Genomic DNA, 26,333 nt, shown 5'->3' with positions numbered 1-26,333 from the left:
TATGCTATAGATGGCCTTTTCCATCTGCTATGTTTTAAATAGAAAACATGTTATACTTAAACTTTATGTTGAAATTTCATTTGGCAACTCATATATATCTTTATGCACTCAACAGAAATGTTTGTTTTTCTTAAATAGTGGATGTTTTCAGATAGAAATGAGTGTATTACTGTAACTGTTGCTGTAGGGACTCAAGTCACTCTACATCACTCTCCAGGAAAGATATTGGTTTTTCCATCCCCTCTGTTGATTTTGAATCCGAGGTGCAACCTATTACTGGACTCTGTGAGAAGTAGGGTCAGTTTTTAAAACCAAAGTGTTTCCAAGGTCCTAGAGATAAAATACATCAGAAAAAAAAATCTAGAAAACTGCAAGTAACAACCAGCAAAAATGTTAACTTCCTTTAAAATACTGTTGGCCAGTTAGCATCAGTTTTAGGGTATATGAACTGTTATTTATGATGTGCTAATACAATATATATTTTTTTCTGCCTTCCAGAACATATGACCAGTGTTGTATGGGGTAGTCTATCTGTAAGGACTTAAGTCTTTTTTTGACTTAAATTCCTTGCTTGCCTGGAAGTCAAATGTGGATTTACTGTGGGTTAAAGGGACTCTGAGCCCTTTCTCTTTGTGTTAACACTATGCTTCATGGCGTGTGTTTTGCAGAAACCTCACTCCACCTCTCTCCTTGTGTCTTTTTCCAGTTTTCCTTTTTGGGGTTACATTCAGCACTATCTGCCAGCTTGTGACTTCACATCATTGGTCATTTCTGCACCTAGACCAGACAGAGAATTTCCTTTTTAAATTGAAATTTTGGCTAGCCCTGCATGTCTTCAATAAAATACATAAGATTTGTCTGTTTCCTATAATAAATAACTTCTTCCTTCAGTACTGTTTTTTTCACTTCAAGAGAGGTCTTTATCAAAGCTATGTAGGAGGAAAGTGCACAGCTGTGATAGACAGAGTATATGTGTGCATGTCAATTAATTACCTTTCTCCTTTTTAGAGCTGACAGCTCTAAACTGCAGTTTATGTAATAATTCATTCTCATCCAAAAGGAAATGGGAAGTCTATATGAAACACCTCTTAGAACCAAGAAAGAGAGTTCTTATGAAAATTAGCTATAAAATAAATAGGAAAATAATTATTTCTTCCATCTGCAGGAATTGAATAGTTGCATATGCTCACGGATATTAACAGTACTTCTTGGAAGTCCGGTAGGAGGAGAAAGTAGTGTAAGGTTGACCCATGACAAAACCAAAAATTGTGGGTTAATTTGGAGTTTGGTATTTTATGAAGGAAGAGGGACTGCACTGAATTGCTTTGAACTTCGTTAAGTCTTCAGATATAAATTGTCTCAAAGCCCACTTCAGTAGTGGCTCGTAATCTGTCCATAAGTAATGAAAGTTTTTTAGCTTACAAAATGTTTTCAGAGCAGTTCAGTTAAGTGACTGAATCACTGGTCCTACTTGTGACAGAATATGATGTATGTTTCTTTTATAAGAAAAGACCTTAAACTTGGTCTTCCCATGGGGTAGAAATCATGCTTTACAGTTGCTTTGAAGTCTCAATAGCTGTGTTGTAGTCTGTGGATGTCATATGTTCTTATAATGCACACTAATTGCTAGTAATAATTATTTGTTTCTTTCCTTTTCCAGAGTCTTTGAGGATGAAGGCATGAAACTACGACAGCTGAAACTAGAGAATCAGGTAAGTGGTTGTGCATAAGCTGGCAAAAATAAATGTAGGCAAACAAATATTAGCCATCTTATTTTAGAAAGGGAGGAGGTTAAAGTGTTTGTTTTCTCTTTTTCTTCCTTCTTCTCCCTTCCCATTTTTCCTCTTGGTTGTCTGGCCTGTTGTCATTTACTTTGTAATTTGTTGCTCAGAACTACATAAAGTATCTAGCAACTGTGAGTCAAGGCCACATTGTTCAGCTTCTGTTGTGATATGCAAGGCTGCATGTGAATTCAGTGTCACAGAGGCTTGAGAACTGGGGGTAAAGTGATTCAGTATGATCTGAAGAATACAAGCAGAACTGATTGCTGATGTTTTCCATTAAAGATCTGCCTGACTTTTGTTAGTTAACTTGTATGGCTTGTAGGTTTGATTTCTTTTATGCATTTATTTTTTTGCATGAGTCTTACTCATTTCATTGGTATTGAATCACCACGAAGCAGGAACGAATAGTAAGATTGGAAGACTGTAATTACCATTTTGAGTCTTAAAGTAAAAGGTTCCTTGAGCTACAGAAAGATCTGTTTAATACTGCTTTTGAAAATGATGTCCAGTATCTTTCTACTTACTTTAATTTTGTCTCCTACAAAACAAACTCAAAAATGAAAAGAAAACAAAACACATTTGCAGCTAAGCATTTATCTAATATTAGATTTTTGTCTTTTTTTTAAGCAGCTGAGTGCTATTTGCTGGGTGCTTAGATCAGTTGCTCATCAAATCAATAAAGTATCTATCCTCTGAAATTTCAGGTGCTTACCTAAAGGTTAGAAATTATGAGATTATTATAATTAACTAGCTGTCCATTTTGCATGGAACAGAATTCACTGTATTAAGTCATAGAGTAAATTCATCAAAGTAGAACATAAAGTTGTGTTGAAATTAAAGTACAGTTTTTAGAAATGCTATCTCTCATCTGAGGATCTTTAAATCCAGGCATAACACTTTTCAGGGAACTGATGCATTGGTTAATAGCCATCTTTACCAAAACTTGTTCGTTATTGCTAGTCTGAGTTTATGTAGCTTTGAATCCAGACAGATTCATTACTGACTTGACCTCCATGTGTGTATGGGTGCTTATCTAACACACTTCAGAACTGGGGAATTAAAAATATCTTTGGCCATATTTGTAAAAGCTACCTGTAAACTTTCCAATAACACTTGTAAAGAGAAAACAATAAAATAATGGGAAGCATTTGAGAAAAAGGTCTTGGAATTAATCTGTTAAAAGAGCACATAGTGTCAAATGCCATTCAATGGGATGATCCCGTAAGAAGGATGATCTGACTACTTGGTGATGAACCTTGATGTCTGTTTTAGCATTGTTGGCTTTGGTTATGAGCCAGTAGCAACCAGTGGCTCTTATTGCTAGGCACTGTGGTCAACATATGCCAGTTTGAGATATTGTCACGGAGATGCATCACTGTTCCACCAAAACAAAGCTGCTGGGCTGGTTGGAATTCACAGAATCACAGAATTCCTTTGGAGCAGCTGTCAGTTAAACAAGAAAGAGGTAAATTTATAGAATTCATCCACTTTTACAATTTGATTCAGGGTTTAGGGTTTTTTGTGGTGGTGGTTTGGTTTTTTTTCCTTTTATTTTTTTGGATTTGATTGAGATTGCAATCATCTGCAGAACTGATGACTAAAAATATATTTTAATGAAAGTTTCAACTCCCCAGTCCCACTGCAGCTTGGTAATGTTTGGTGAGAAATGCTAACGGTCTCTCATTAAGGATTGTATATTTAAGTTTGAATGTTAACTTTGAAAGTCTGCTTTTATCTTTTACACAGTGGTACCATGCTTTCTGAAGCAGTAAAGGTCAATAGCAGATCACAGTCAGACATAATGGACTCATTGCTGTTTGTAGCAAGTGGTGTACTTAAGCAGTTTCTCCTAAATGTTTAGAGGAACTGAGATAAAAAATTGCAGAATGCTTTTGTGGAATCAGCAGGATTGTGTTTAGCATCTTTGACCGCATGGAGAATCTAGAATAAGCCTTTGACATAACAAGGATATGTGTCTCTCATCCATCTTTGTGATGGATTTTGAAACCCTACAATTTTAGTTAAGTGTTGTTTATAATGATGCTTGCTATCAAGATCTATCTGTGGGTCAAGTCTGTCTGCTGCAAAGCTTTTGTCTAGTGTACTTCATTTTCCACGAGGAGAGAGTGGATGACTTCTCAGACAGTGCTTATTTCCTCAGTGGTAGAATGTGCTTCCCTGTATCTTTTGAAGAACCTGTAGCTCAAACTGTACTGCTGCTACCTCTCTGTGGATGGAGAAGGTAAAGCTGAAGGCATATTCCTGAGTGCATTTAATATGGTATTAGTCTTGACACTTAATCTTATTAATACCATCCTCACTAGCATTTATCTCTGCTGTCTTACTGTGAGCTAAGGAGAGGCTGAAAGAGTAGAGAGGATGCCTCAAAGATCCATGCCTTGTGGCCTGCTAAGGTAGACTATGTCAGGTAATAAATCGTATGATATTGCACCTTCAAGAGGAGTGGTTGAAGCCTTCTTGTGTACCATCCTCCTGTTTATCACAGTAGTAGGAAGAATACCAAACTAGTCTGCTATGGTGTGTTCATCTGATGCATCTGAGTACTTAGGCAGCTTGTTGGAAACTCACTAGAAACAGAGTTGATGGTTTGTGATCATTGAAGCATTTTTTTTTATCCTTATGTTATGCTTTTCTATGGTGTAAAGAGAATGTTTCCAAATACACTCAATACATGGAGTTTGCAAAATCCTGAATGGATCATGATACTTAGTACCTGCTATTTATTTAATGGGTTAAATGTTCCTGGGTCATGTTTGTGAACTATCTGATTTTTTTTTTTTTTTTTTTTGTAATACTGTATGAAATTTTACTGTGACACAGGGCTGGAGGAAAAACTTGGTGAGTAGACAGAAGCTTGTTTTTTTTTAGATGTGATCTTAGTGGAATAAGTCTAAGGAGACACAGCGCTGAAGGTAAGACGACTTTGCCACCTTGTGTAAAGAGAAAGAACTGCTACCAACCATCTCATTTGTGAGCTTGTAGATTTTCTTCATTTCAGTAAGCAAAGTATTAAAAAGAAAACTGTTTAAATGGCTATTGAGTTTCATCACTTTGGTTATCTTGAAGTGCTTGTGAAAAGGTTTGTCACATCTACCAGCAATAAAGTATATGTTCTAATATGCTTAAAAGAAATCTAATGTTGTAGAATAATCAGAAAAGTAACTCTAAAAATTATTATATACTACACTGACCCCAGTTTCAATTTCCAGTTCTAACAGTAGCTATGTACTTCCTTGCTGTTCTTAGGATGTGTTTATTTATCTGTCCATTTGCTAGGTACAGAAGCCTTGGCAACGCTTTTTTTTTCTCAAATCCTTATTCAATTTTTTTATTCTTGTTTTCTCCTTCTCCTTTTATGTCAACTATTAAAGATGTAGAGAATATAGCAGAACTTTAAAGTTTTCACTTGGCATTAATTTATCCTAATATATATTTTACAGACTTACATTCTTCTGGGTGATCTGACTACCATTCTAGAGAAAAAATATAACTGAGTATTTTCTAAGAATTTTAATTTACCTTACCTTCCTCTAGACGGATCTGATAATCTCTATGGAATTCTTTGTATTTTTTGCTGTGCAGGACAATCCTTGCAAATAATTCTGCAGTAAGTAATACTACCTGTGTTGCAGTCTAGTCTTCAAGGTGTAATCATGTGGGTTTTTGTTTATTCATTTTTTTTAAGTGTTTTGGAGAAAAGTACTTGAAAAACATAAAGAAAGGGCCAAGAATTGAATTGTGCTAGAGCTTTTCAGGGAGAGGTTGCCTGTTGTAAGCTGAGATAAAAAGTCTAACAGGAAAGGAAAAATCCAATGAGATAGAAAAATCATAACAGGAGAGAAAGGAACTTGAAAGGTGTTTGTGTCTCAAGTGAATTGAGTTATTGGTACTGTTTATCTGATGGATCCTTGAAGACTGGGAAGAATTTGGTGAAGCAAGTTTATTTTTGTCCACAGGAAAGCTTTCAGGGTTTTTTTCAGGTATTGAAGAAGCTGTCATGAGTAATCTGCATCTGTGGCAAGTGGTCTGTACATCTTCATCATGCATCATCTTAATTTTTAAGAATTAAGCATGGCTACCTTTAAAATGATGCAGTATCTGTATTTGCTTTGAGTTTAGAAGTTCTTTCTCTTTACGTTTAGTATGAAATCATGAACAAATGTTGATGTATGATGGAAAAGGAATGTTTTGTTTTTAACATTAACACTTGAAATTCTTTCATTCCTGAATAAATACAAATATTTTGTAAGGTAGATCAGTTTTTGTATTACTAAATTAGTCTTATTTTAATGACTGATGGTTGTTTATTTTATTCCCCTGTCTTCTCTCTTAACATTAGTTTTTGTGAGCTGTCTCCTGTGAGTTGTGTCCTCTTGTGAGATTGTAGCCTTTGTCACAAAAGCCATGTCATTTGCAAGTCTTGAACTGCTTTTACTGTGTTGTGGCAGCATTTATAATTGCAGTGGCAGAGTAAGCCCTGATGAAAGATGTTTAGAAATGGTATGCTAATATAATAAAAGACTTAATTGTTATGTAATCAACAGGACGAGAGCTCTTATTCTGACACTTTCTGATAATCTTGGTGATAGTTCTTCTAATACAAATTTAGTTTATTTGCACAAACCAATGGGAAAAAAAAGTGTACATTCCCTGCATGCATGAGAAATTGACCCAGGAGACAGAATGTTTAGTAAGTACATTGAACGGAGTGGAGAGTCCATGTGAGCTGGCTGGTTTTTCTATCAGCTTAAGTAAGATGCATGGAGTAATAAAGTTGGCAGTACATGCTACATGTTATAACATATGCTTTATAACATGTTTCACACTGGATTCTAAGTGACTACTGAATTTGTCTGTTTATATTAAGGTTTGCTGCAATTTTGTCTGGAGAAAAGGGGTTAAAATTATCTGTTGATGGTCTCAGGGTAGATCTCCACTCAGTGGAGAACCAAGAGCAGTGTCGCACTCCAAACACTGTAATATCTGTTTCTAGGATTTCTGTGAGAGATAACAGGAGCATTTTATTTAGGTTGATCGGAAATCCTGATCAGTGGCATGTCATTGCCAGTGGCTGAGGCGCTCTCTGGTGGATGTGGTTACTTATCCTTATTTCATGCTTCTTTATTTCACAGAGAGCTCTTCTAGAGAAGAAGCAGAAGAAGAAACGTCTTGATCCTTTGATGGTACAGCCAAATCCGGAGGCAAAGCTGCACAGGTCAAAGCCCAAAGGATGTGAGGAACAGACTCCTTTTGTAGAAACTCCTACCACTTTCCACAGTGATGTTGTGTTACATGGTAAGTAATCAACCTGATTGTAACTTCTCTCCTAACATGCCAGTGCACACTTTTTATGTCATAGATGGTCACCTGCGTTGCTGTGACAGTGGTCAAGCCATAAACGAGATTGATCACAAACCTTCTTACGTACAACAATAGAATTGCAGTATAATATGGTAGAGAAATATTGAACTATATGAACAAGCAAAAGTCTCACCTTCAGTTTTGTGACAGCTGAGAATCTTCATCTGCCTTTGAGTAATCTCTCCCTTTTGTTAGGGTAAAAAGAACTGTAGAAATGGATTAGGAACTTCTGTATTGGTAGGGAGCTGCAAATCCAGAGTAAGAGAGTTTTCTGAAGCAGTAGGATAAAGATAGTCCTTTGTTTACAGCCTTTACTGTTCTTCATGGTATCGTGGTATGCTCTATTTCAAGATTGTGTATGACTAAATCATAAAGTAAATAACCAAAACAAAGGGCTTGTGAATACCAGTTAGATACTAGCTGTTTATCTTTTTCTTTTCTATGGCCTTCTGGGAGACAACAGAAACATGACAAGCCAGTTGTAGGGGTCCAGAAAGGCACAAACCCGAAGTGATATCAAGGAGCCAAAGCCTCCCTTCAGTGATCTGAAGACATTACAGTAAAATGGCAGCCATTTTATTGAATGAAAAGAAGTGCATTAGTGAGAGCTTTAAAGACTTCCATGTCAGAGAGGAAAAAATGAGTAACAATTAAACCCCTACATTGCAGCAGAAATGTCAGGAAGTAGTTTATGAGAGCCAATACCGTATAAGCCTATTAAGAAAGTAACAGCAAATAGGCTTTGAGATGCAGAATGTTGTAGTGCCACTTTTAGGTTAATAGGAAATTTATTTGTGGAGTAAAATTTAGAATAAACAAACTAGAGTTACCTAGTTGGAAAAGTGTGTTTGGAACTATTATGTCCCCTGAGATCCTTTCTTTTAAATGTTTGGTGGTTTTTTTGTTACCTAGATGTCTTTCACAGTCTTAGGGTGGGGAGGAGAGCATCGATGATAGCATTTATGTATTTAAAAGTAAACGGGGGGAATCTGATAGAAGAAAACTTGAAGAGAGTAAAAAAATCATAGTTAGGAAACTTCAGTATTACTGAAACCACAGGAAAGAAAAGAGGAAACTAACTACTCCACTAGCTTCCGTGATTCTGAAGCTTCTTTAATATATATAAATCATGTCAGAAGTCTGATGACTAGATAAAGCAGTGCTCTTTTAAGATGAAAAATAGTGGAAAGGTAAGCAAAGCAGAAACTACACTCTGCACTGCACAAACATGTTTATAATATGTAGGTTGCTCTGAAAGTAATGCCTCCTATTTATTTCCATAGCAGCTACAAGAGTTAGAGCAAATTCTCAGCTACAAAACATTGTTTTTCAGCATACTCATCCCCATTAGCTATCCATTTTCACCTGCAATGAGCAAGAGCCTGCATTCTGCACTAATTAAAAAGAAATAAAAAAATTTGCACCAGTAGAGGTGATCTATTGTTGCTGTCACCACTGCTGAAATGCACTACCCATTGCCTCACTGTGCTAACATCCACTGTTCAGTCTCTGTAAACAGTCAGGAAGAGTTGATGAATGTCAGTGGGGACGTTTTTTTCTGTATGGAGGAATTCAGATCCACACCTTTGCTTTTCACATGCACTTCTATGTCAGATGCCCTTTTGTCAGGCTGCCCCTCTGCTGCCATCTGTCACACAGCAGCGTGTCTACGTTAATGGAGTATTAGTGGGAAGGTTCATTTTCTACTGCCATACCACCAGCATTTGCCTTTGATGCTGTTTGTCAATATAATAAAACAGGAGGCTGCACTTTCAGAGCAGCATTCAGATTGTGCCAGACCATGACATCAAGAGATCTCCACCAATTACAAAGTGCAGTGCATGCTGTGTAACATGTTTAAACTTGGAAATGTCATTTCTGCCGAAACTGTGGAAGGCATCAATTTACAATTTGTTTGCCCTTTGCCTTTGGATAGTCTTAGCAAATTGATTTGTGATATTTACTGTAGAACACTCATTTAATGTCATTCCTTGTAAAACAAAGAGTTTGAAGGTTGGAGCAGGAGGGGGAAAAAAGAATTGCCCATAAATAAACTTGTGCATGACAAATACCACTCATCTTAATTGCTCTAGCCATTGGAAAAAAAAAAAAGTAAAAGCAATCACCATATTTATAAAAGGGGAAACTGATGTATGTAGTGTTCAAAGTAACAGGAGGTCTGTATCACAGTCAGGCCTAGCTTGACAAAAGTTTATATAAACAAGAACATATCAGTACTTTAAAGGGATGCTTGAGCAAGAACAGAGGAAAAGAACAACAATTCTGGGATATATCTTTATCTGTAAAAATGAAACTTTTACATTCTGTTTCATTTTGGCCTGCAGGCATTGATGGACCAGTTGCTTTCTTGAAATCAGAAGTACAAGATTTAGAAACCAAACTCCAAACTTTCTCTGTTGGGTCTTTCATAACAGAAGAAAATGCAGATGAGGAAAACAACGGACAGGCTCTAACAGAAACATTAGGCAATGTAGATCTGCAAGAAATCTTACAGAAACGAGGTAAGTGTTGATACTAGGCAGAGATCTTTTTCAGGACTCCTCTGCTTGTTATTTTTCTGTAGCATTAAAAATAATTAGAAAATTAAGAAATAACGAAAGAAGTGTTTGTAGGGCTTTTCTCTTACATGCAGAGCTAGTAGATTCTACAGAATGCAGAAATGCAGATTTACAGTTTCTTCTCCTGTTATTAACTGTATACCAGTGTGCTGTATAATTCTGTGGCCTTTCCAAATAAGTTAGTGACAAAACTCTGTATTTCACGTTTTGCTAAAATTCCGGGCATTTTTATTCCAGATATATTATATCTGGATATGATACTTGAATATTTTTACAACAATAGAACCCTCTAAAACCACTAATGCTATAATTTAACTGTTGAGGAGACTATTAAGAGATGCTCTTTCTGAGTCAGAGGCTGTATCTTGCAGAGTACTTTCCCGGGGGAGTGTCCATCTCTGCTTGCTGAGTAACTGATATTGCTATCAGTACTACAGGAAGCCTTTTTCTTGAATGCAGACTAAATAAAATAATTACTAGTATTTAATATGGTATGCAGCTTGTTTTATTTATCAGAGCCTGTCTCCCAGAATGTTTCCAGTATTCTTCCTAAATACTATTATGTGTAGAAATAGTTTTATTCATGCAAAAGCTGATTATGTATGGATAGCAACATCACAGAAGAGTTCAGGAAAGAAGCAGGAGAGAATGTCCAGAAACTTCAGCAAAAATTAGTGAAGGTAAAATATAAACTGTGAATTATGAAATTGACTGGAGTATTAGGGTTAACACCTTTCTTCTTTCTAAGCATGCTTTGGGAAGTTTACAGACAGATTAAGATGCTTATCCGTTTTATCTGAGACAAAGAATTTCCAGAAATGCCTCCTATATTAAAAGATTGTTGTAATATTGATTCACAGAAAATAACTTGGCTTTGCAGGCTAAGCCTATTAATTTTCTATAGTGCATTATATAGTCTTCCATTCTACAGCAAAATTAAAGAATGGAATCACAGAGCCAAGCAATGTAACTCCATGTAGAGTGGAAACACCAAACAGCTTAAATGTTTCTACTGCTATCAGTATTATGTAATATATAATATAATCAGAATTACAAGGCTCACAAAGTGATATAGCACAAGAAGAAAATCAGCTATTTGAAAAAAAAAAATAATAGTTACGCAAAGGTTATATGTGAATTAGTGATGCCATAAACTCATGACACTTTCTTTTAGAGGTTATCTGCTTAATCCTGTGTTCTGACAGGAATTTCAGGTAGTTTGAATTTTGATGAGGAGGACACAGAAGAAGAGGAAGAAGTAAGTAAGAGACCAGCATCTCAGTCACCACATCCTGAATCTGAGAGGCCTAGTTCTGCAACCATCGAGAAAGCATCCTTTGCAGTAGGTGTTTTGAAATGGGTTTCTGATGAGGACTGAGCATATTATTGATTTTTTTTTTGACTACTAACCCTTTTAGCACTGAGTTAAAATACTGTATTTGCAGCTATAGTTAATCTTTGAAATCAGAGGAGGGACAATATTGTCAGATTATCTAATAAAAAAACAATTAAATAGAAAGACCTGGTAATCATCAAAGGAACAATGATGGGTGAAGGAATCCGACCCAAGTAACCTGATCAGTGAACAAGGAAACACTCTGAATCAGCTACTCCTGTAATGCTCAAAGAAGAAAGATTAGACCATTATCCCTGGTTCAAAATCTACCAAGATGGTTCAGAGAAACTCTAAAGTGCGGTACAAACTAAGAGGGATTGCTACCTGTATTATAGTTTTTATTGTAGGGATTCAAGGGAGAACAGAACTTTGGGATGGAATGGGGAAAATTCTGGGACTCTACGAAGCTTACTATGAGGTGCTTAGAGGAAGGGACACAAGGGAAGAAGATCACGTTGAGTCAGGGGACAACAAGCATAGGAAAAAAAGGAGTAAATAGAGAGGACAAAAGGCCCCAGTGATCCTGGAAGTCCATACTAATATTCAAGGGACCCAACTGAGTGTATTTGTGAGGTGGCTGTGTGTATACTGTGCTACACTAGCCAGTGACTAGTACAAGAAATCTAGTTGCTAGTAAATTAAAAAAAAAAAAACAACCCCAAAAAAACAACAAAAAAAAACAACTGAGGTATGGTTGACAGCTGCTGGAGATGACTGGGAAAGTGCTATGAGTGGTGAATGAGAACCATAAGTGAATTTCAAGTGTCTGTATGTGTACTCACTCAGACTTTATACTATATGAAGTTGCTAATAGGGGTAAACAAGCAGACTCATTCATCTCCAAGATGAAGGAGGAATACTCCAGGTTCTGCAGTCTACAAGGTTTCACAAAATCACAGAATATTTTGAGCTGTAAAGGACCTGTAGGGATCACTGATTCCAACTTTTGGCTCCCCACAGAACCACCCAAAATTCAAACCCTGTGTCTGAGAGTGTTGTCCAAGCCCTCATTGGGCAACACTGAACTCTAGCAACTTAGCACCTTGACCACTGCCCTGGGAAGCCTGTTCCATGACCAACCACTCTCTCAGTGAGAACCTTTTCCTAACACCCAACTTGACCTTTCCCTGATACAGCTCTGTGCCGCTCCCTTGGATCCAACCAATGGAAGTTTGGGAGGTGCTGGCCCATCTTTTCCTCTTCTCTTAAGGAAAAGACCAAGAAGCACCCAACTCAGGGCAGTGGGCACTGGGCTCCTTCCCTCCTGTCTGAGGGCCCAGGGCACTGGGTCAAGCAAGCCTTCCTTCGCTGCCCTGCCCAGCAGCATGGTGGGGCCTGTTCCAGCCCTGTGGTCACCAGTGCACCCTTAGCACTGACGCCAGGCCAGGCTAGCTTCCTCTAAGAAAAATTCACTTCTTTAATATCTGATACCAGATTTCCACTAGAATTTCAGTTCCTTTGGTGACCATAGCTGGCATCCTAACTGTATGCATTATTCCATATTTTTTCCAGCACTGTCATCTTGCTCCATTTCTGCTGCTTTTCTGAACCAGCATAAGCTTAGTGATCATATCAGCCAGAGAACACCCAGTCTGTCTTTCTGCAGCATCCACCCGGCATATCATGCTGCCTTGTTTACCAGAGTTTGAAGTTCTAGAAGCAGAGAAGCTCTTTGTTTAGAATGTTTATGGTGTCTCAACCTGTTTTCCCATTCCTAGTAATTCACTCGGGTTAATGGCTTTATTTTCTCTCCTTCCCTGGGAGAGCTAGAGTAAAAAAGTCTTTACCCGCTTTCTTCAGAGAAACACAGATGTTTTATCATTCAGCTTTCTTTTCCCAAATATGTTCTTGGGACATTAAATCTGTTTCAACAGACCTTTTCCTGGGGAATATCGGAGTCTCTGGTCTGATACTGATTTTCTAATATGATGGTTCTTCCCATAGGAAACAGGTGCTTCCTGTAGTCCATCCCCTCAGGCAGTTGCACATCTGGGAGAAGTAGAGAACTTGGAGGATTTTGCTTTGCGCCCTGCACCCCGTGGTATTACAGTCAAGTGTCGAATCACTAGAGATAAGAAGGGAATGGACCGGGGCCTCTTCCCTACTTATTACATGCATCTGGAAAAGGATGACAACAGAAAGGTATTGGAAGCAGTGTACAGTGTCTTGACTGTTGTATTCTTACTACATAATATTTTAGCATAATGGAGAACACTCCATAAATCAGTAAGAAACCAGAAGCTGAGGAGAGACAGCATGCAGATGAGGGCAACTTATATTTGGCCAAGGCACTAAGGAAGATGTTGGCAAGTTTAGAAGCCATAATACAAAGAAAGATGAAATTAAAAAGTTTTAAAATGTTGAGGTTAAAGAAAAGCAGGGAGACTGAGCTGTTCCGGAAGAAAAGAGGGGAAAACTGGAAAAGACAATTGCCTTTAATCTAGACTGCTGAGTGATGTAGTTGGAAGAACAGGATTTCAGGTTGTGTACTTGTGGGAGAGGTCAAAATTAGGGAGGCAGTAAAAACAGTTCTGAACAAAAATGGGAATGGATATGGGAAATGGAGAGGTAACAGTCTGGATAGCAGTGCCTCTGCATTCTTTCAAAACTCCAGTCTTGATAAAAGTTTTGTATTTCCAGACATTTCTTCTTGCAGGTAGAAAACGAAAAAAGAGCAAAACGTCCAATTACCTCATATCAGTTGACCCAACTGATTTATCCCGGGAAGGGGAGAGTTTCATTGGAAAACTGAGGTGAGAACAATAGATAAAAACTAGAGAGAAATGTACATCTTCTGCAGTGGGATAGATGGAATTTACATATTTGTTTAGTTGGAGTTATGGATAGTAATCTACTGTCTATTCAGAGAATTAATTTCTCTTCCAACTTCCTGTGATCTGTATTCAACTTGGTTGTCAGTCTTTATTCAGTTACCATTCATAATGACAAATTGGAGAAGGCGTTCTGGCACAGTGCCTTTCAAGACAGGTTATGTGCCCTGTTTTACAATGGGCGCTTTACTGAAACTCCTTACTAAGATGACTGGAGAAAGGCAACTCCAGTTGCCTGAGTCTGATTTCTCTGTCATGCACACATGCTTTTGGAAGATGATAAAAATATCTGCTGATGCCTCTCTCTTTTTGTATGTCTTTCTGATAACCTGATGTTAGATCAAACCTCATGGGAACTAAATTTACAGTTTATGACCACGGAGTTAGCCCAATCAAGGCACAAAGCCTAGTGGAAAAGGCTCATACTCGACAAGAACTTGCAGCTATTTATTATGTAAGTAGTGTCTCTTCCTTTTTGCCCCCTTCTAGCTTGTAGGCTGATTACTAAGGAAACAGGGCTCACAAAGTGATGCTGCCTGCAGTCTCCCCCATTTAACTTTAGAACTGTTTTCCACCAGATAAGATAAAGGGCTGAAGCTTCAAATATAATTTTATGAGTTTGATTTTTTTCTTTTTTTTATTAATGTCAGGAGGAGGGAGACCCAAATTAATGTTCTAATGAGCTTGTTACTTGATGATAAATTGTTATACTCCAGTCCTGAGTTTTGAGGAAAATCTGAGATACTTCACAAAATCAAAGTCAGTCAAGGAGAAGATTTTGTCTTTTATCATGGGTACAGTAGCAGAAATTTAAAACTTCATTAACCTGAAGCATGATTTTAATTTTTTTGGCTATTGACCTTTGTGGCACTTAGGGGAAAAAATTGACTTGATAATTCCAGTACTAACCTGTTCACAGAAATATCAGCAGATCTTTCCTTTGTATACGGTATTTTTCATTTCCCTACCTAACTGTACAGAGCAAAGTGTTAAAATGAGTACAGCAGATGATATCAAGTCAGCTTTTCATATATCACTTTTTTCATATACGTGAAGTTTATGAAGTTTATATATTAATAAAATCAGTGCTCTTGTGCTCATATGTTCCTAGATTTTTTTTGAAATGAAATAACAGATTGCAACTCTGAAGACCTTTATTCTGCATCTGTTAAAATGCACTAGCACATCAGGAGAAGTTGTGTCACTTAATTCAGTGATTCTAAAAGATTCTGTCTTTTAAAAGTGTCACTGACATGGGTACAGAACACTTCAGATCAGTGGATTTTGGTTGACATTATTAAATGAGTGGTTTGAGTATACCAAGAAAGACTTTCCCTTTGCTTTCTATACTAACTCTACATGGAGCAGTATCCTGCAGTACTCTGGAAAAATTTATTTGTTTTAAGACTGAAGCTTGAATGGATGATGACTACCTTGCCTTCTGGTTCTATTTTTAATCATTTATAAAAGAAAAAAAATGAGAGAAAATATTATGTGTGCTCTTAAACACAAGTAATATAACCTGAAGAAAAATGCCAGTCCTTCTTCAGGAACATTCTTTTGATATCCAGATAGCACAGTTACAGCCAGCAAATCTCTGAAAACCAATATAAACGTGGATTCAAGTTCAGCTTTGCTGTCCTTCCTTCTGTGTGGAGTATATTCATTCCTGAAAATAGTGTCTTTCCTTGTATTTCAGGAAACCAATGTGCTAGGATTCAAAGGTCCCAGAAAAATGTCTGTGATCATTCCAGGAATGAATATGAATCATAAGCGAATTCCAATCCAGCCACAAAATGTGAGTTACGGAGTTTGGTCATAGTTCAGACTGGAGGAAGAGGTTAAAACTTTCTCTTGGAGGCGTGGGTGTTACTGACAATCACATTACCAGCATGGCTGGTAATGGCCATGGCTGTTACTGAGTCTAATGGGCAGCAACAGTGTTGCTCAAAGGTGATGGTTAATTTTTTCTTGCCTTTTACCTCACTTGTAAGCTTCTGAATCCTGTTTGTATTCTTGTCTTTTAGGCAGCCTAAATGTTATTTACTTAGCTATTGCAAATGGCTACTCTGTTGCTGTTGCACGTACAACCCCTTTTCATGAAAGGGCCCTTATTTTATTTTTCTCATCCTTTATACCTCCTGCTTTGTTAGCAGGCAAACACTGTGACTGTGGCCAAGGCTGAAACACAAAGCTGTTTCAAAATCATATAATCATAGAATCGTTTGAGTTCAAAGGGACACTTAAAGGTCATCTAGTCCAACTCCCCTGTAATGAACAGGGACATCCACCGCTCGGTCAGGTTGCTCAGAGCCTGTTACAGCCTGACCTTGAATGTCTCCAGGGCCATGGCATCCACCACCTCTGGGTAATCTGTTCCTGTGCTTCACTGCCTTCACTGTGAAATATGTTTCCCTTATATCCAGTCTAAATCTCCCCTCTTTTAGCCTGAGACGATTTCCCCTTGTCCTAACGTAACAGACCCTGTTAAACAGTCCCCTTCTTTCTTATAGCCCCCTTTTAGACACTGAAAGGGTGCTGTCAGGTCTCCCCAGAGCCTTCTCTAGGCTGAACAGTCACAGCTCTTTCAGCATGTTCTCATAGGGGAGGTGTTCTTCCTCTGAACGCACTCCAACAGGCTCATGTATGTCCTGTACTGAAGATTCCACATCTGGATGTAGTACGCCAAGTGAGGTCTCGCCAGCTCAGAGTAAAGGGGCAGGATCACTTCCCTTGCCCTGCTAACCATGCTTCTTTGGTTGCAGCCCAGGATGCTATTGGCTTTCTGAGCTGTGAAGGCACATTGCTGGCTCATGTCTAGCTTGCCATCTGCCAGTATCCCCAAGTCCTTTTTGCTCCATTGTTTTGTCCGCAGCTTGTATTGATAGTGAGAGTTGCCATGATCCAGGTGCAAGACCTTGCATTTGGATTTGTTGAACTTTATGAGGTGCACTTGGGCCCACTTCTAGAACCTGTCTAGGTGTCTCTAGATGATACCTCATCCCTCAGGCATGTTGACCACCCCACAAAGCTGACTGAGCGGTCTTTTTGTCTTCCTTCACTGTATTGTGATGCCTCTGATTAAGTAACAATACCCACACATTAAAACAAAAACAAACATATAAATGCAGCTTGTTTACTCCAATTTTTAAAGTTCTTTTTGCACCTTTATAAAGTAAAATGAGGATGAGACTAGAAGTATTAAATAAGTATCTTAATCAGAACAATTTTTACTTTGAGGAAAACAATGAATTTTTTTAGAATAACCTATTTTTTATCTGTATACAATACTGAAACACTTCAGTGTAGTTTGATTAGCTAGAAAATACTGCTTTCTGATTCTTGTGAGTTTTAGCTTACATTATTTCAATTTGGATGTTATTTGTTGTATAGCTTTTAAAATAAAATTATATGTCTTGTGTTTCACTGCTGTTTCCAGTTCCTTGTAAGTAATTGTTTCTCAATCTTAATGTACTATTTTTGCCTCCTTTTTGCATCTTTTAATTTTTATTTCTCTGTATGTTTTTCATATTGTGCACCTCTTATCAGACAAGATAGGGTGACCTACTCACAATGTACATCTCCTTCAGCCTTTGGACTTTACACTGGAACACCACAAGACATATACAGTTAACTGTGTAGTTAATTTTGCATTATTTTCTTTTGTTTCAAAGTTTAGAATATTGAAAATCGGAGTTGGTTTACAAATGAAAGGGATCACAGAAACGTATAAATCTCAAAAAGGAGGTTCCTGCCAGCAGAATGACAGTTGTCAGTGATGTGTGAATTGCTGTCTTTCCTGTCCACGTGCACACTTTGTCTCACTTTTTTCTTGTTTGGGTAGAGATATGGTGGTAGTTTATTGAGTAGAAAGGAGTGCTTGGAAAGTATTTTCTTGTTACTTGCAGGTTACTTTCAGTAGGACTGAGTTTAATTGCCATCATTTCATTTAACTGAGTATGACACTGAAGTCACAGAATGCACATATGAGAGAAGCAGTGCTTAAAAGCAGAGCCTGAATCTGATAAAATGTTTCTTTCTTCTGAATAGGAAAATGAGAGTCTTCTGTCAAAATGGCAAACCAAAAATTTAGAGAACCTCATTGAGTTGCACAACAAGGCTCCAGTCTGGAATGATGATACTCAGTCCTATGTTTTGAATTTCCATGGGAGAGTCACTCAGGCCTCGGTGAAGAACTTCCAGATTGTCCACGACAATGACCGTAAGAATTTGGTGGAGAGTGGAGGCGGGGGGCATTCAGACAGGGAAAACTCAGTATATTTCATGAGGTTTGGGAGGAATAGAACACTCTTCCTGGAGAAGGAAGACTGGGTGAAGGAAGTCAGCTCTGGATTACTGGGGACTTCTCTGCTATCAAGAAAAGTATAAGAGGCCTAACTTTTTCTGCAGTGAGTGCAGAGAGGCTGTTCTCAATAGCTGCAGGAAAAGGAGAGAGAGGAACCGCAAGCCTTTTGCGGGGATGGGGGGGGTGGGGGGGTGGAAGGAGTTAACATGACACTTTCAGTGCAATGAAAGAGTGGCTTGAGCCTTGGTTCTTAGAAGGAAGGTAATCTCTAGAATATCACAGTCACTCTAGACAACAGATTTTAAAGCCAGTTTGGTGAAAAAGGATGGATGTACCCACCACATATATTTGGGACAGACAGGCACTTTTAAACTTTTGTTTATTTTCTTTGCTTACCTGTGGAATTGCTGGTCTCTGAATTTTTCTTTTCTTCCCAGCTGACTACATTGTGATGCAGTTTGGTCGTGTAGCAGAAGATGTTTTCACTCTGGACTATAACTATCCTCTTTGTGCTCTTCAGGCCTTTGCTATTGGACTGTCCAGCTTTGATAGTAAATTGGCCTGTGAATGAGAAACAACAGACTTGAGACATGGAACTCACTCCCATCTCTGTATCTTGGTAGAATTCCAAGTGAAGTAATGAAAAGCACATTGGGAGTGGAAGGATACCAGAGGACAAACTTTTCTAGGTGTATTAGAAAGTAAATAGCAGTCCTGAGAGCATTTTGGTATTTCACAGTAGACCATCTTAGGAGACTGTCTCAAGACTGAGCAGTCTCTGTACGCTTTGTGGAAGAACGAGGAATATGGATGATATTTTTGTTGTCAGAATTCATTTTGCTTTCAGAATCTTTGCATCAGCTGCTGTTTGAGCAGGCTAAGGAACTGAATTCACTAATTGAAACCCACTGCAACTAGGATTAGAAAAATAATTGTTTAGTGTTCATGTACCTTGACTCTTCAGCAATGCCCCTGGAGATGATGCTGCTGATGTTACTTTGAGTTTCTGATCAGATTAATTGAGAAAAAAGGAGAGTAATTATGGCATATGTTCTGTCTTGCCCTGTGCAGCATTTTGCAGCCTGTTAACAACAGTGAAAGAGAAAAGGGTTCAGGTTAAGCCTATGCACGACTGCAGGTAGTGGTCAACAAACACAACTGGACTCAGATATTGCCTCTAATAAAACATGTTTCTCTTACTCTGTGGAATTAATCTCTGTTAAAGCTGATAGTCCCTTTCATTATCCTAATTGCTCCATGTCCCTCGATATACTTTTTAACAAATGAAGAATTACTCCCTTTTAATTTGGCAAAATTATATCCATTGGTGTATCTTTTATTTTTAACCATGTGAAATATGAGATTGAATAGACGATGGAATCTGACTTCAGCAGAAAGTAGTATTGTTTCTGAAAAGCAGTGTTTGGATTGATTGAATCTAGATTTTATGCTGATCAGAAATACTCTTTAATTTGTCTTTTGTGAAATTTTCTACACTTTTAGGAATGAGCTAGATGTAACTGATCTCATTTTTTTTGTTTTATGTGAGATTATCTCAAGCTATGACACTTCATAGTAGGTTTCATATAAATAATTTTAATCTGCCTATAAGAATAAGATACCTCAAGAGGAGATTGCTGATGTTTTCAAAGGCATCAGTAAGTTTTAAAAAAAGTATTGTGGGGCTCTACAGCGTTTCTTTCCTGTGTTCCCATGTTAATGCTGGATTGTACAACTTGGAGACTGTAGGTCACAGCATGGGACATTTCTTAATTCATATGGCTTTGATTTATCAGTGAATTGCTACATGCTGTCATGCAAGCCTCATAGTGCACACATCTGCTGTGTACTAAAGCAGAACAGCTAATAGCTTGCCACTTCCATGGCTATTACGTGTATCCACAATGAGCCTGGAAAACTGTATCTTCCATTAAGACAAGAAACCGCATTCTTCAGTTTTGCATGTTGTTATTGTCAGCAGACAAGCTCTGTTTTGTGCTCCTACGAGCCAGACTTACTGCTTTTGGTCTCCAGAATCTTTGCAGTGGTAGGCATCACTTGCTTTCTCAAAACAGTCACAGAAAATACCTTCATAGGGTTTCATTGCATGTGGGGGGTGGTTGGAAGTAATCATAAGTAAACTTTGTATTTAGTTGTAAGTTATGAAGTGTTGCTAGGAGGACCAACTCTACAAAATGCTGGAAGTTCAATCTCAAATACCCATTCTGTATTAGCCGGAGAGCCATTGTATTCAGAGAGATCTGATCAGCACATCAGTCAGTGAAGAGAACTAAAATCATGAATATCTTTTGTGCCTTCATGTACCTCCTGCTCATCAGGCTAGGGACAAGATCTGACCCTTTTCAAGTTCTGTTCTGCTGAGTTCTTGGCTGGTGGCTCTGCCTTCCTTCTACCCATCCAGAAGTACTAAGAAGTCTGATAGTAATCTGATTACTTTTTTTGTGACTAGGACAATGTAAAAGAAACTGCCCTGTGTTAGTTTGGTGTGACTTGAAGGTCTTGAAGGTTGAATACTGATTTCCAATTCAAGATGATTTTGCTCCGTTATGAAAAAGTCATGGTAGCATTGCTGGACTCACCCTTTCAATTACACTAGTTAGCAGTGGATTTTCAAGCTATTTGTTGATGTCAAATCATCTTCACTGGGCTGAAGTCTCTGAGTCTTGGTCAAGTTATGTGGGCAGATGAACTGCTTCAGTGCTCTTTTATCAGATACTGTTTTACATCAATTGTATTTATAATTTTTATATCTCAATGCGAATAAACTAATTTATACATTGGAAAACTCAATAATTCTAAATGAAGTTTTTTGTTTTCTTTTTGATGTGGATTTTGATGTCGCTTGTGGTTGTTATTTGTTCCTCCTGTACTAGTTACTTCCTCTATTTCTTCCTGTCTTATCTTCTTTCATACACCTTTTCCTCTGTTATTCTCAATTCTGTTCTTTTGTGATATTTTCTTCATACACTTAGAAGCCTGGGAATAAATGTAAGGTTAGTCTCTAATGCCTTTTCTTTTCCACAGCAGGGCTTCTAGTATAGTTCATGGCTCCCATTTGATTATTTCTTTCACTTCTTAGTTTCATGTTTTTAATGCTTAACCCAGTCCTCCAGGTAGTGCTTTTGAGATGGTTTGTTATACACTTTCCTAACCTCCATCTGAACCTGTTCTGCTACTGAGGTACAATACAGTGTATTTCTGAATGAAGAGCTAAAATAACACATGGTTAGGGGGAACATCAAGTTGAAGTGGTAATTTTTTTCGTTACTATCGGCATAATATCTGCTTTATACTTACTGTGCAGCTCTACTTTCTGGTATCTGTAAATCTCTCAGTTACCATTGAATTAAGGTTCCTATCCCTGTTAAAGAAGGCAAGAAAAACCTTCCCTGTGGTTTATAAATCAAGAGCTGATTCCTCTAACCACTGCTAGTCTTGGATCTCTTGAACTTTATGGTCTAGTTGTCTTTTTCTATCCCTTAACATGTTCTGTGTGGCATTATTCTTCAATGGAAGCTGTAGACCATTTATCTGGTCCCCAAAGGGGAAGAAAATACAGAAGCAAACTAACTTCACCAAAATGATTAAGGTAAAGGTTATTTTAACTGTTAATTTTTAAATTAGAAAATACATAAACAGGTGAACATATTCTAGAGGATGGGAATTGGTGATGATTTGTTCATTAACATTTTTCAAAAGAGAGGAGCCATTGCACTATCTGCAATGAATCAAAATAAATTTTGAAGAAAACAAAGGATTCATCTTCTGTGCTTCACTGAATAGAGCCCTTTGTTAAAGGGAAAGTAATAGTACTTCACTATGAAAAGTGACTTTTTAAAAAGCTAGATATCAAAATCATTGAGACAAAAAAATGTAGAGGAGTGGGGAATTGGTCTGATCAAGGCGTCCAGCTCCCTCCCTTTGCTTCAATGTCAGCAACAAAAAAAAAGCCATCTCAGTTCTCTGTGAGTGAGTTTCCATATATGATTGAGTGGAATCATGAAAGCAGTTTAAATGATGATTTACAGGAAGGAATAGACTTCAGTTCCCTGTCTTTGAGCTATGTTGATTCTGCAAGGAAATGGGAGCAAAACAGCATATTAGTCCCCTAACCATAAGATCTAGTGTATTAATCAGTAAAAAGATGTGAGAAATGAGCTACCATTAATCTATATTTATTTTTCATACTATTACGTGTTTTAAAATCTGATTTAGTAGAAACAGTGGTTAAATGTGATAATTAACAAGGCTTTATATAATTACAACAAAAAAAATTGTACTTCCATCTCACTTAGTAAGTCTGTTCCTAAAGAAAAGCTTCTTATTTTATTATGTTGACTCATGACATCAGAGGCGATGGTGGTATTGCTTGTATTTTTTTTTTTTTGTAGATGTCACTCTCTATTGAAGAGTCATCCTCTTTACCCATGGCTGCGGTCAGGGAGGAGAGTCAATGTGATGAAGGATTTTTTTCCCCAACACATTCTCTAAAGGAGAACAGCTGTCAGCCTGGTGAGGAATCCTCTTCTTTCCCTGAGACTCTCTGTATTAAGGAAGAGGAAGGCTCGCAGCCGGGGGACTGGCTGTCCCCTTTTGCCTCAACCGTAACCGTAAAGGAAGAACCAGACTTGTTCGTCCCAGTCTCGGCCGTGACGGAGAAGAAACATTTCACCATCCTGAAGTCGCCATCTAAGGGTGCTTCTGACGCATTAGTTATAAAGAGACGTGAGAGGAGGGAAACGAGCAGATCCAGAAGGAAACAACGCCTAGCACTGCCTTGCTCAGAAGAGCCTGTCCTTATCTTCCCAGAGAGCAGTGACTTTGATCCTTTCCAGTCAGGGGCAGACCTCCCCTTACTGCAGGAAAGCCAGCCTCTAGAGAACGTATCACAGCTGAGATGCCTGCAGGAGGAAGAGGGGCCTTTTAAAACCCCAGTCAAAGAGATGTTTGGCAAATTGCCAGTTTCTTCCACTCCCCGCAAAGTCCCAGCAACTACTACGCCCCCACTAGGGGGCCTTGATCCCTGGAAGTCTGCATCATCAGCCAAGAGAGGTAATGAGCTGGATTTCAGTCCAGTGAGAACCCTTCAGCTGCCGTTCACACCCTTCCAGGAGAACCAGGACTTGCTGGGTTTAAACAGCACACCCCTTAAAAACCCTCTCCCCGAGACCCCTTGGGAACTGCTCAATACAGAATCTAATGACACACTGCATGGCCCCCTCACGAGCTCTCCATCTTTTATTCACGAACCTACTAAGCAGTTGCCCCTTGAACTGCCAGCCTCTGGTTTTACTGAAAACCGCTCACTCATGGAGGGCCTGATCTTGGACACCATGAATGACAGCTTGAGCAAAATCCTTTTAGATATCAGCTTTCCTGGTCTTGAGGACGAAAACTTAGGAACGGACATTAGTTGGTCTCAGCTTATACCTGAACTGAAGTAAACTGGCCAGAAGACTGAATTTGGCTTATTGGGATTTTACCGAAAGCACTGTCCTCTTCTGAGATCTGTTCACGTAGTCAAAAGCAGACAGTCTTTTTAGACAGTTCCTTCATTCATGGGAATAGAGGGCGTTTATTGACTCCTGCTAAGCTGGGAAACAGGCCCGCTGGCTGCTATGAGCCGCCTTTTTGAGCTGCAATGGACTATTTACGTGGGTCAAGATAGAACCTCTCCCTAATCTGGTGCTAGAGTGGAGAGTCCCTGGAGAGGGGTTATCAGGAAAACATCTAGGTAGGCCCTGAACAGCACTGGCTAATCAAGGTATTAGAGGAAACGGGTACACTCCTCAATTGTGTCCAATAGGAAGGGCTTTGAGCACTTCCTCCTTGCTCTGTCCTTACTTTCTTTTACTTTGTTCTCATCTTATTTAGCATCTTCTGTGTAGGTTTAATGGCATTAAGCCCTGTAAATTCCTTGAATTACCTGCTCTTTATTATAATAGTAACTTTATTCTTGTAGGGTTATTATGGGAATATCTGAGCTGGTAGAGGATTTAGCTTAGTGTTGCACATATGTTCCGCCTGCCCTGTATTCCTCTAGATGAGAGCCCAAAATACCATTTTCTTTTAATTCAAAAATGCATTGGCCTTGAAAGTTGCCAGGGCAGAAATCTGAAAAAATCATCTACGTGTGACTGAGTGCCTACCCAAACTAAACAGAAAAATTCTGTTAACTGGATTGCAGCATAAAATCTTGGTTCATTTTTCCCTCTCCGCTCCTCTTCCCAGGCTGGAATGGAGAAGAGCTGTAACTCTTCTGGTTCCAGAGTCCTATCAATATGTACCTAGAGGACTTGGTAGAGTCACAGGTGCACTAAGATGGATTTCTACAGAATGGTTAAAGCAGCTTTCATTTCAGTCATCAGTTGAAAATGTGAAAAAGAACCTGTGAAATGAATGCTGGTATTTCCGCTGACAAGTGACCTCTGGGAACAAAAGGTATGTTTCTCCCATTGCAATAGGGCAATTCGTCCCAGTTCTTTAGAGCTCACGTCAAAAGAGGAAATGGCCATGGGAAGACCTAATTCTTCTGCTTCCAGACAAATGATGAGAATCGTGCATCTACATACTCAATAAAGTTTTTGTGGGAGTGCAGCTGATCTTTACTGCTGCCACTTTTAGCAATGTGCTTTGGCTGGACCCCAGTATGAACAAATGCTTTTTTGCTTGCCTTGACATGGGCTTTAGCCTTGGGTCTCAGTTCTGGGAAAAGAGACAGGTTGCTGTGGGAGGGGAGAGTATCGGGGGAAGATGATGTGTTCAGTACAAATCTGCATTTCTAAGAACCCCTCCGTATACAGGTGCTGCTTTGCGAGAAAGGGCTGTTCATAAAATAGTTGCAGTAGCAGGCTAAGCAACCACAGCCACAATCTGGGCCAACTTCAATTCCTGTATTAGTATTTACAAGACATCAGTAGAAACACCTTGCCTCAATAGTTTCCACAAATCTAAGCGATCTGTCTTGGGACTGTGCCAATGACAGTCCCTGAAAGTCTCTTACTGCCTAATGTCGGTAAGTTATCCTGAAATTTTCTTTTACCTCAGGCAAGAAAGTTTCTTGGAATCTTTTTGTCCTAGCTGAAGCACTGGGGGTAGGAATGGAATTCCTTTGAGCACTCATAGAGCATGAAAAGGTATAAGAAAAAGAAAACGAAGAGGAAGAGAGAGGCCAAGCATGTACGTAAGGCTTTTCACAAGTATCACAAGAAGAGGCTCCACTAGAGCTGCTGAGGGAACGTGTGTTAGCTTGTATCCTCTGATTTGGAATTCAGGATGTGCTTAATGCATGTCTGATCTCTGGTCCGCCTTACACAATGATTTGGTACAAAACATGCAATAAATCCACTTCTGGTAGGCTAGAGAACTACAGACTGATGTCACAGGCCCACATAATAAAATAGGAGGCATTACTTTTAGAGCAGCCCGTGTGTGTGTGTGTGTGTGTGTGTGTGTGTGTGTGTGTGTAAAAGAAATGATGCACAATGCAGCTGCTCACCACCTGCTGACTGATGCCAAGCCAGTCACCTGAGTAATGGCAGGTGACTAACTACCACAGCTGAAACCAGGACAATATCCACTCTTATTCCATACTATTTATGCCATGCTCAGGTCCCACACTTGCCAGCATATCCCAGTTAGTCGCCACCACCTTTGCTCGGTTCCATCAAAATCCATTCTTCGTTAAGCTGTGTAACTTACTCAAGTAATACAGCAACCACAGTAGTGATGGCATACAATATTATATAGCAATTAACAAATGAGGGCATCTCCAAGAGTAATGCCTCCTATTTTATTATGTTGGCCCACAACGTCTGAGGCAGACGTTGGTGGCATGGCAGTAGAGGTTGGACCTTCCCGCTGATCTTCTGTTACGTTTTGTTGCTGCGCGACAGCTGGCAGCAGAGGGGCAGTCTGGCAAAATGGCGTCTGACATGCAAGCGTGTATGAAGCAAAGATGTGGAATTGAATTCTTCCACGCAGAAAAAATGGTATCTGTTGACATGCATCAGCACTTCCTGAAAGTTTATCAAA

General features: G+C 38.7%; 1 protein-coding gene across 20 annotated transcripts in view; it reads left to right on the top strand.

The window, feature by feature from the left end:
* Positions 1-21,084, top strand: part of TULP3 (tubby like protein 3) — a 37,860-nt gene extending 16,776 nt beyond the window's left edge. For 7 of the 20 annotated variants that reach the window (XM_021394053.1, XM_021394042.1, XM_021394012.1 and 4 more), the window contains 11 exons: positions 1,661-1,712; positions 3,109-3,249; positions 6,938-7,100; positions 9,512-9,688; positions 10,951-11,087; positions 13,086-13,283; positions 13,782-13,894; positions 14,312-14,426; positions 15,672-15,770; positions 18,023-18,194; positions 18,716-21,084. In XM_021394053.1, coding sequence (XP_021249728.1) covers positions 1,680-1,712; positions 3,109-3,249; positions 6,938-7,100; positions 9,512-9,688; positions 10,951-11,087; positions 13,086-13,283; positions 13,782-13,894; positions 14,312-14,426; positions 15,672-15,770; positions 18,023-18,194; positions 18,716-18,849 — 1,482 coding nt within the window. In that variant the 5' untranslated portion in view covers positions 1,661-1,679 and the 3' untranslated portion in view covers positions 18,850-21,084. Of the gene's footprint in view, positions 1-1,660; positions 1,713-3,108; positions 3,250-4,673; positions 4,718-5,322; positions 5,413-6,937; positions 7,101-9,511; positions 9,689-10,950; positions 11,088-13,085; positions 13,284-13,781; positions 13,895-14,311; positions 14,427-15,671; positions 15,771-18,022; positions 18,195-18,715 lie in introns of those variants that run through there. The other 13 variants (XM_021394101.1, XM_021394093.1, XM_021394070.1 and 10 more) reach the window with 9 other exon arrangements.

This window comes from Numida meleagris, chromosome 1 (genome assembly GCF_002078875.1).
Source record: "Numida meleagris isolate 19003 breed g44 Domestic line chromosome 1, NumMel1.0, whole genome shotgun sequence".
NCBI lineage: Eukaryota > Metazoa > Chordata > Aves > Galliformes > Numididae > Numida > Numida meleagris.
The sequence above is the reverse complement of the archived record's forward strand: the minus strand, read 5'-3'. Positions and strand labels throughout refer to the sequence as shown.